Source organism: Micromesistius poutassou, assembly GCF_964030765.1.
Source record: "Micromesistius poutassou genome assembly, chromosome: 22".
Classification (NCBI taxonomy): Eukaryota; Metazoa; Chordata; class Actinopteri; order Gadiformes; family Gadidae; genus Micromesistius; species Micromesistius poutassou.
The window spans coordinates 5,478,296-5,489,309 of record NC_140292.1 but is presented as its reverse complement, the minus strand read 5'-3'; the positions used below and the strand labels follow the sequence as shown (position 1 = coordinate 5,489,309).

The 11,014-nt window shown below is 42.0% G+C and overlaps 1 protein-coding gene across 1 annotated transcript; it reads left to right on the top strand.

Moving 5' to 3' along the window:
* Positions 1 to 315: 315 nt before the first annotated feature.
* Positions 316 to 5,654, top strand: LOC311368094 (excitatory amino acid transporter 1-like; the record flags this gene model as incomplete). The annotated part of the gene is made up of 9 exons (XM_084486981.1): positions 316 to 454; positions 767 to 904; positions 1,816 to 2,020; positions 2,144 to 2,186; positions 2,726 to 3,024; positions 3,488 to 3,721; positions 4,375 to 4,569; positions 4,766 to 4,900; positions 5,444 to 5,654. The coding sequence occupies 9 exons, from the start codon at positions 316 to 318 to the stop codon at positions 5,652 to 5,654; spliced, it is 1,599 nt and encodes a 532-aa protein (XP_084343107.1).
* Positions 5,655 to 11,014: the final 5,360 nt, after the last annotated feature.

Sequence of the window (11,014 nt, the reverse complement as noted above, 5' to 3'; positions counted from 1 at the left end):
TGGGAGTTTATATATAGGCTATATATATATATACATTTTCTAAAAAAGTATTGCAAATACATCATTTCATGCTGAAATGAGAAGCCATCATTCATTGTGATACACCTGTCATTATAATGTTTACTTTCACAAACTCAGAACTCATAAGTATTCATCAAATCGTATCCAAATCGCAGTTAGTTCAACTTTGTTCGAAGAAAAAAACACGCAGACAGCTCTGGATGCCTAATCAGGCATTATCAGGCGTCATTATGACCCCTGATGATAAATGAATCAACGGTGAAACCCATCCGTGCTGGCTTCCTCTACAGCAAGATGCAGCGCTTCAGGGAGGGTATCCACATACGCACTATGAAGGCAAAGAGAAAAGTCGAAGAAATCTCCAAAGAAGATGTCCAGTCGTTTCTGAAGAAGAACGCGTTTGTGCTCTTCACCGTGGGGGCCGTGGTAGTAGGTAGGCTGCGTCTTCCTCTCGTCTAACAATACTACTCTCAACAAATCATTGCCTTGCTATCACTCCTCTTTGTCATTGTTTAATAACTGTTTCCACAATGGAAATTAGTTCCCAACTTTATTGTGTTATCCTTAACGAAGATTGTGTTATCCTTAACTTTACACTTTTAACGACTGCATATTGTATTATCCATTGTGTATAGTATTATCCAATCAATCTAATCTCTGGGTGCGTGTGTGCGTGCATGCGCGTCTGTGCATGCCTGTGTGGGGTTGTGTGTGTGTGTGTGTAATGTAATGACTGTATTGGCAGGCATCGCGTTGGGCTTTGCACTGCGGCCCTACAAGATGACCTACAGAGAGGTGAAGTACTTCTCTTTCCCCGGTGAGCTGCTGATGAGGATGCTGCAGATGCTCGTTCTGCCCCTACTGGTCTCCAGTCTGATCACAGGTAGGCCACCTTCAGGTAGACCACCTTCAGGTAGACCACCTGCTGGGTCAGGGCTTGCCTGGTCCCAAATCAGACTTCAGATCATGAATCATCTTAAGTTTGATGGCAGGCTAGCTCATATCACTTTCTTTTGGTAAATATTTGATCATAATCATGTGGCTGGAAGCGGGGTCTGTTGAAGTGTGTAATTGGCTAACAGAGACCAAAACTCCAAAACTAGTCAGAGTTTGAAAAAAGTGTCTGTAAAGGTTTCAAATCAACATCGCCTCGTAACGAAACAGGAAGCCAGGCATAACTCCGCCCCTTTCCGTTTTTGGGTTCCGGCCCAGGCTCTGTGCCGTCTCCCCCCAGATGTTCTGCTGTAGGATAGTAGAACTGGTTCCTAGATGAGACTACGACTACTGCTATGGCTACTACTACTGCTACCTTAAATATTCACATTTTGATGATCTTATCAGATCTGGAAGTCACACACACACACACACACACACAGGGCCACTTGCACTGTCAAATTATAATAATTTTATTGATATCAATTGTATTAGGACATAATTTTTTATCATTCAAATAAATATAAAAGACTTGGGAACAGTAACCATAATACCACGGACTGCAGTAGGAAAGGCCCCTGAAGGCGATTTAAGATCTAGTTAAAATAGATTGGAAATACTTGCAGGCATCACGTCCTTCCAGCAGGGACCCCTCCTAGAGTCTCTTTCTCTGAGTTTCTCGATGTTAACTGGAGGTTTTTTCTTATAGTTGGGAACAGTAAGACCTCTAGAAGTTACAGAATAATTACATAGTTTATCATTATTATTGTTTTGTACAATGTATTCATTCTGCAATGTGATTCTTAGTCCTTTGTGTATATTCCTACTAGGCTAATAAACCGATTCTGACGCCTTCCACAGGAATGGCCGCTTTGGACAGCAAGGCATCGGGGAAGATGGGCATGAGAGCGGTGATATACTACATGACCACCACCTTCATCGCTGTGTTCGTTGGCATCATCATCGTCCTCGTCATCCACCCGGGGAAAGGATCGAAGGCTGAGTTTGGGAAGCAGCAGAAGATCGAGCAAGTCAGCCCCGCCGACGCCTTCTTAGATCTGATCAGGTAGGAAAGGGTCACTGTGTGACATTGGACAAGGGGCAGGTTTCTTTCAGGGCAGATTTTACAACAGATGTTACGGAGATATTATCGCGCATCAATTCAATGTTGCCACGTTTCTCATTTCAGAAATATGTTTCCCCCGAACCTGGTCCAAGCCTGTACACAACAGGTGAGTTTCATAAAGACCCTTCTATACATTCCTAACCCTAAGTCCCAATTAAATTGTAGTACAGTTAACTAACTGTTGATTAGCGGTATGTACACACTGGACTAGGTTCATATATATGTATGGTGACATGTGGAAGAATGCATGAGAATACAGGTGAGAAAAGTGGGACCATACCCACCAAGGATTACTACAATGATCTGGGAACAGTGGTTTGTAAAATTCTCTTTGAGAATATCTGCTCTAGTTGACTGTTCATGTTAGACCGCTCCTAGCTAATTTCTGACCAATCAGGGCATCTGTTCCCTGATTGGTTCAGGGAATCCATCTTGCCTGTCAATCACAGGTGCGTGAATCAATCAACACATCTCAAAGGTGGAAAAAACAAGCAAGGAGAGAGGGAGGGAGCAGAGAGGGGTTACGGTTGCTCTCTTCTCTAATCCTGCTCTCTTCTGCTCTTCTTCGATCTCTCTTTACAACTCTCAAATCTTACCTACAGCACCTTTAACCTAAACACCCCCCACCCCCCCTCCCCCCCACAGTTCAAAACCAAATACGGCATGCGGAAGGTGCACACCACGGTGACGGTGATGGTGAACGACACCTACTTTAACTCCACCGCCGCCAACGGCACCCAGGAGGTGGAGGTGCTGGAGTTCACGCGGGAGGAGAAGATCCCCGTGGCGGGCCAGGTGAACGGGGTGAACGCCCTGGGCCTGGTGGTCTTCTCCATGTGCTTCGGCCTCATCATTGGCAGCATGAAGGAGCAGGGCCAGATCCTGAGGGACTTCTTCGACAGTCTCAATGACGCCATCATGCGACTCGTGGCTATTATCATGTGGTACGGATGCACTTTATTGTCCCTTAAGGGAAAGTTGTTTTGGACTTGTGAGTATGGCTCATGCTACACTTCAAGTAGATCACACACACCAACGGGTAGAGCCTGTACCATTAAGGCGCAGTCCTGATCGCAGCGACACAGGTTCGATTCCTGCCCGTGGTCCTTTGCTGCATGTCCTCCCCACTATCTCCCATACCTTACTATCTATCTCACTCTATCATAAAGCATAAAAATGAAAAAATGTATCTTTAAAATACACCACACAACCACCCTCATAGACAACAACACAACAATACATACAACAGTATACAACATCTGTAAAACATAAACAAGTCCAGGGAAACTTCACTTAATTTCCCTTGAGGAGTGCCTTTTAGTCTGACATGATGAGCACACTTGTTGCACACAATCTATTCACAACCAATGAACGATTTAGGTGCCAAACTATTTTCTGCTTTGCTAGGTATTGTCCCGTAGGCATCCTGTTCCTGATCGCTGGGAAGATCGTGGAGATGGACGACATCACGCAGATGGGCGGTCAGCTGGGCATGTACACCATCACGGTGATCATCGGCCTGACCATCCACGCTGTGCTCATCCTGCCCATGCTCTACTTTGTGATCACCAGGCAGAATCCCTTCATCTTCATTGCCGGCCTGCTGCAGGCCCTGGTGACAGCGCTGGGGACGTCCTCCAGGTAATCCTGTACAGGGCCGTACTCGCTTCTCTATGGAAACTTTGAGTGTACAACGTGCAATTCCACATGCATTACAATCCTTTTCTCTAATGCAGCTTCGGTTGTTTTTTATGTTGATTTCACCTCTTCTTTTCCATAGACCAGCTGACTTATTATTTGTTTTTATTTTTTAATTAGCAAAGCTTTTTAATTTCAGAAAATGTGAAATCTTTAGCACATGTTGATACATTTGCATTTAGGGCATTTAGCAGACGCTTTTATCCAAAGTGACTTACAATAAGTACATTTGTCGTAAAAAATAATATATATCGCTGTTGGTACAATAAGGATGTTCATAGAACCAAGTGCAAAGCACTAACAATCGCTAGGTTAACCCATTCCCCATATACAACAGAGATAGCTAGGATAAGATGCTACATAACTAAGTACCATAACTTAGTACGACATACAATAAGTGCGTACATTAAGTGCCAGGACGTACAACATACAACAAGTAGGAGGGGTGGGATGGGGTGGCCATGTCTAGGTGAACTCTGAGCAGAGAGGTGTTCAGAGATAGATTTGATCGTTTGAATTAAAGGGGCTAATGAAAAGGTGATGGCTGCATTGGGAAAGTGACATAGGGCTACTTTAACCCTCTGACCTGGTTTCAGCTCAGCAACCCTGCCTGTGACCTTTAAGTGTCTGGAGGAGAACAACAGGATTGACAAACGTGTCACCCGATTCGTGCTGCCCGTCGGTGCGACCATCAACATGGACGGGACGGCCCTGTATGAAGCGCTGGCCGCCATCTTCATTGCCCAGGTTAACAACATGGAAATGAACTTTGGTCAAATCCTCACAATAAGGTAATAAGAACTAACATTAACAGGGTAAATACATTTTTATTGCCATATGAAATCGACATAATATAGCCATAAATACATAGCCTTTACATACCTACTGTGTGTGTGTGTGTGTGTGTGTGTGTGTGTGTGTGTGTGTGTGTGTGTGTGTGTGTGTGTGTGTGTGTGTGTGTGTGTGTGTGTGTGTGGTACGACACAGTATTACAGCAACTGCGGCCAGCATCGGAGCTGCTGGAATTCCTCAGGCAGGCCTGGTCACCATGGTGATTGTACTGACTTCTGTCGGACTTCCTACCGATGACATCACCCTGATAATTGCAGTTGATTGGTTCCTGTGAGTAACACAGTAATAATTCTGGAAAACCGAAAAATGATTGCATAATTTGCAAATGAGCATGTCACTACCAAGCCAGAACATACACACATATCTCTGTTTGTATGCATGCTACTGCATGGAAAGATTTTTTATTTTAAGGTCAAACTAAGTCATTTTCTACTACCACCTAGTGACACAATTGCTTTCTGTCCCCAGAGTCATGTTCTACATCTCCCCCCCTTTGCATTTCATATTTTAACATAGAAACATAATTAGGTCTCCCAAATTAATCATTTCAATTAGAATACCCTTCCCAGAACTTGCTCAGCTAATTGGGGTAATAGGAAGAGAACCCTGTTGTATGCTTCCACTGGAATGGGCTGACCACAGAAGAAAGATCTCTCTGGAATCTTTACCTAAGGGAACAGTATTTCTTTGTACACAGTGATTTAGACTAAGATACATGGCACCGGAATGGAGAGATTTTCTCCATCCTGATGAAACCCTACCCAAGCATTCACGATACGTGTACGATACGTGTATGTTTTGTATCCGCCGCAGCGATCGCCTGCGCACCACCACCAATGTTTTGGGGGATTCCATCGGCGCAGGAATAGTGGAGTTTCTTTCCCGACACGAGCTACGGTGCAAGGATGTGGAAATGGGGAACTCTGTGGTGGAGGAGAAGGAGCGGAAGAAACCATACAAACTCATATCTCAGGATAGTGATTTTGAGAACGACAAACGTATGCATAGTGAATCCAACATGTAGTCACATCTGCTGCTGCATAAGTACACACGCGGACACACACACACCCGCGAAAACAATGCACACGCATGCACGCACACACACACACACACACACACACACACACACACACACACACACACACACACACACACACACATTTATAAACACACATTCAATACAATTATTATTATGGTGATATTAATTAGTATTATTATTAAATTATTATTATTATACTATACTGAGGGGTACTGATATAGAGTTCGGAGACATCATTTTTTCCCAGCAGATGTGTCTAAAAAAAGTACTATTTCATATCAATTTGATAGTTTTAATCCTGAACTAGTATTAATTCCAGCCTTTTTCACTTATCAAGTGATGTTGTGAAGAGTGGAGGGTAATTATTCTTTCAAACATTCCTGTTAAATTAAGGTTTTTACAAAACAATGAGCATATTCTTAAATATACATATTTAATTAGTCGGTTCCATATTCTTCATAGATGGTATGGTTGTTTGTGTATCCTATTTATACTTATATACTTATACAATAGATTTTATGATAAAACTGACCTTGAGTATTCACATATTGAAGTCACATTTGGTATTAAAGTGTAGAACCTTCAAATGTGTCTGTCAAAGTAGTAATATAATAAATGACAGAGGGCGTCCTTACCATAAATGTGTTTCAATAAATTGGCCATGCAGTTTTAGTTTAATTTAAAGGATATTGCTTTTGAAAAAGCAATACAGATCACTAAAAAAGAATATCACATGGGATCCTTTCCTTCCTTTACATTTTGCCACCAAAGTATAGAACATTAAAATACAATGACAATTATATATTGCCCCAATATCTATTGCCATTTACACATTTGTGTACGCAACACACACACACACACACACACACACACACACACACACACACACACACACACACACACACACACACACACACACACACATATATAAAGCCCTAAATGTCTTTGTCTTCATATGAGAAGTCATAGTGTTTGTTGAAATACAATATTAAAGTAAATGGCAAAAATGTGTTGGTTTGAGTTTTTATTTATTTGTAGTTGGGGTGCATGAAATAGATATGTTAACTTTGTTTGATCTGTTGCTGTCTTGCACAGTTGACAATAAAGACATTTTAAAAGGAAAAATTTTACTTACTCATGCAAACAACATTAAAATGAAACATACGAAATGTAAAAAAAAACAACAACAGGGTACGATTTGTAAAAAGAAAATTATTGCGCCATCTACTGTCGGGCATAGGAAATGCATTCAGTCTGACCAGAAGTAGGGTGTCACAATTCAGTATACTGTGTGAGTGTTCCACCAGCAAAAAGGGGAGAAGTTCCCCAGTTAAGGCCAGAGCCGACATGTCTGACCCCTGTCCCTCCTCCACCCCTCAACCCAAATGGCCTGTCCTGGTTTTTCCGGTTTTCATCTGTTTCTCACCTTCTCGCTGCTTTGTCATCGAGTGAGTCATCGCACACAGAGACTGGGCCATGTCATCGTGACTGTGCATTTCTGATGTTGTCCTGGGGTTTCAAGATCAAATCAAGATCAATAAATCTGGTCGGATCTGTGTGTTCAGACGGGTTTGGATAGGTGGTATTGATGTGGACATTTGCAGGGAAGGAGACAGGTTCAACTGTAGTTATGTGTGGACGTAGTGTGTGTAGTATCGTCATGGAGACAGGGTGCTTATTCTGTGTGTGAGGCTGCTGGTGATGAAGCCAGTAGGAAGATAACTTTCTCAGTCGACATTAAGAATAGCATAATGTCAAATGCTACCAGTGTTTCTTAGGTTCCTGAAATGGATTTCTTTGGAGTTGCATGTCATGTTTTGGTTTTCTTAAACAGGCTAAAGAATTGAGGGTATTCTAATCAGTAGTAGACAAAGCATTAAATGTCCCATGATATGCCACCAGGTGTGGTGTGATTAGCAGTTACAAGCAGTTTTGGAAATCTTCCCCTTATGACATCACAGGTGGGCGTGTCCACCTGTGTTGGAATTCTGTTAAACTGAAACAAGGAATTGTGTGTATAAGTGTATGAAATGTAAGATGAAAATTGTCAAGCAATTTCGCCAAGAAAATATCAAGAAATAGGTTGCAGTTTGTCTTTCGACTTGCTTGCAAAATCCATGATGGGATTGAGGACTAAATGCAAGGCAAGGCAACTTTATTTATATAGCACTTTTCATACACAAGGCAGACTCAAAGTGCTTCACATATAAACATTGTCATACAATAAAAGAAAATAATAGATGAGTAAAAAGTAAAATTGATAGAGAATAAAGGCAAAGTTAAAAAAAAAAACATTTTAGAAAGGCAGTTAAAAAAAATGCATTTTAGAAAGTGAGAAAATAAAGGCAAAGTTACTAATAAAATAAAAAATAGAAGCATTGTAGATTTAAGATTTAGCAGAAAGCTAAAGCAAACATAAAAGTCTTCAGTCTTGTTTTAAAAGCTGTCAGAGTTGGGGCAAGTCTTAAATCCTCAGGGAGTTTATTCCAGCTATTTGTTGCATATAGTAACTAAATCCTGCTTCCCCATGTTTCGTATTGACTCTGGGGATAATTAATAGATTGGTCTCAGAGGATCTTAGTGGCCTAGAAGGCTTATGTAGTGGAAGCATATCAGTTAAATATTTTGGCCAAATGCAATCGCGGCTAGATTTCTGGCTTTGATTGAGGTTTTCAGGGACAGAGAGTGAAGGTGTTGGGTAACTTTAAGCCTTTCGGTTTTAGCACCAAATACAATTATCTCGGTTTTGTCCTCATTTAGTTGAAGGAAATTTTGGCACATCCAGTCTTTGACTTGATCAATGCACTGGCACAACAGATCTATGGGCTAGTGATAGATATACATAGATTTGCGTGTCATCAGCATAGCAGTGATGGTCAATATTGTTATTTTGCATGAATTGCCCTAGTGGGAGCATGTAGATGTTGAATAGAGAGGGTCTTAAGATCGAACCTTGTGGGACTCCACATGTCACGTTTGTTGATTCTGAAACAAAGTCGCCAATGGAAACAAAGTAGTTCCTATTTTGTAGGTAGGACCTAAACCAATTTAAGAGTGCCAGTAAAAGTGCCTGAAAGCCCCACCCAGTTTTCTAATCTGTCCAAAAGTATTGTATGGTCTACAGTGTCGAATGCAGCACTGAGGTCTAGTAGCATTAGTATTGAGATTTTTCCAGAGTCTGTGACGGATGTCGTTTACAACTTTAATAAGGGCGGTCTCGGTGCTGTGAAGGGGTCGAAATCCGGATTGGAAGGTGTCATAGCAACCAGTTGATGCCAGGAAGTCACTAAGTTGCTGGAGGACAACTTTCTCAATGATTTTACTTATGAAGGGTAGATTTGATATTGTTAGTTGTCTGTAGTTAGTCTGTAGTTAATTAATAATTAACCTTGGGTTCAACAGATTATGCAAAACTTCCTTTGTGCTGTGTCTACGGCTGAACCCTTTTTTGTCTCAGTAATAATCAGGACTACTATCAGTACAGGGAGGGGGGGGGGGCTGGGGTGCCCTCCGCTTGGGTGTTATCAGACTGTGGTCATGACATGGGGATGGTATTGACGCAGATGCAAGTTTGATGCCAACATTTCTCAGTTTCTTAAATTCATCTGGAAAATCATAAAGGGAGGAGACAGTGGAACTGGAGTTGTCGTTGTGGCTATGGGAGAGATGAGGCTGGTGGTCATCATCAACGGGGGACAGCTGGAGGTCATCATCGATGGGGGAGTGCTGGAGGTCATCGTCGATGGGGGAGTGCTGGAGGTCATCGTTGATGGGGGAGTGCAGAGGAGGGGGGTGGCCGTTCCTCGCCAAGCCAGCATCAGCAAAGGGGGGAGGCATGGTGTCGAGTAGGCTGTTGTCTCTCTTCAAGGTCTGTGGTCTGTCTGCTATCTGTGTGTCAGATAGTGGGACAGTAGATGTGTGGGGGAGGCTGTAGTCTCGCTTCTTCTCATGGCATGACAGGGTTTGTGGGAGAGTGAGAATATAATTGTGGTTAGTTTCTGGTTGACACCACTAACCATCACATCTGGGAAGTAGCATGTTTTGATCTTCTTACCGGTTATATCCTTTATGGTTGAGTCTCCTACAATCAGAGTGTCTGCTTCATCTGCTTTCTGTGAGATGGGCCCTTGTTGGCTTGAGGTGGAGGTAAAGAGAGCTCCGGCGGCATTTTATAGTTCCAAGTCGCTGTCAATCAAACGGCAACTCAGTCTTTCGCAGACCCTCCAATCATCACGCAGAAGCCCAGCATCCAGGCCAGCCCACACCCAGCCTCCATTCACCCCAGAGACGCAGAGCTTCTGTGGGAGAGACATAATCACAGCATTATCCAATGACCGTCGACTTTCGACGCACAAAAATTGCCCCATTGAAGTTGATGGAATGAAGTTGGTGGACCTGCGATAAGCAGCTGATTCTGAACAAACTCGTCGTCGAGATGGACGTGTTCTAACGCATTTTTAGTCAATGAAATGTTAACACAACAGTATATATCGGGTCGTTCTTCCCCGCCCACCTCCACTACCACACTAGAACAGTGTGAAACAGGAGCACCAGAGCATTATTTTCACCAAAACCGACTCACAGGGCATTTATTGCTACTAGTGACCACCGCAAAATTAATGAAAAAACGGTGGAATGAGACCTTTAAATGGTTTAGAATTACAATACTACAAATATTATAATAGGCCTATATACGATAATCTGGATAAACAAAAACGTAAAAAATAATAATAATAATAAAGACAACATTTTGGGACATCCATGGTTACAGTTAAACTGTTAAAACACAAAAGATAGAGGGACAGGATATCAAATAAAAAAATATAACAACAAAACAGTTAAGAGTTTGTTTCCATCAGCACAGCAATACATTAATATTTATAATGTTGTATTTGTCATTGATTGTATTTTCTAATGTTCTAAAAATCGAGAACATAGGAAAGTGTTAACTGACATTCTGACAAGTGGAACAATTATCCCCCTGTATTTCAATAGTTTCTCAAACATAAACATAAACATTTACATCAGGAGAAAAATACAAAAAAGAGTAAAACCAGTAATTAAATTATGAAGTCACTGTCAATCGATAATGGTATTCAGGATCATCTGATTTTCAATTTTTCGCTCCCCACAAACCCATTGTCTTGTTCTACAGGGCGGTACTTTGAAGCGGGAGCCCTGTGGAAAAGGGAAGTGTGCCCTAAAGTCTGTTCTGATTGGCTGGGGCCTGGGGAGGTGCTGCTTATTACAGCATGTGTGGTCTGATGGGAGCTACAGTTCGGCTACAAACAAGCTATTTATTTTAAGTTCTAATGTTCTAATGTCTTGTGGTTGGAAAGACCATT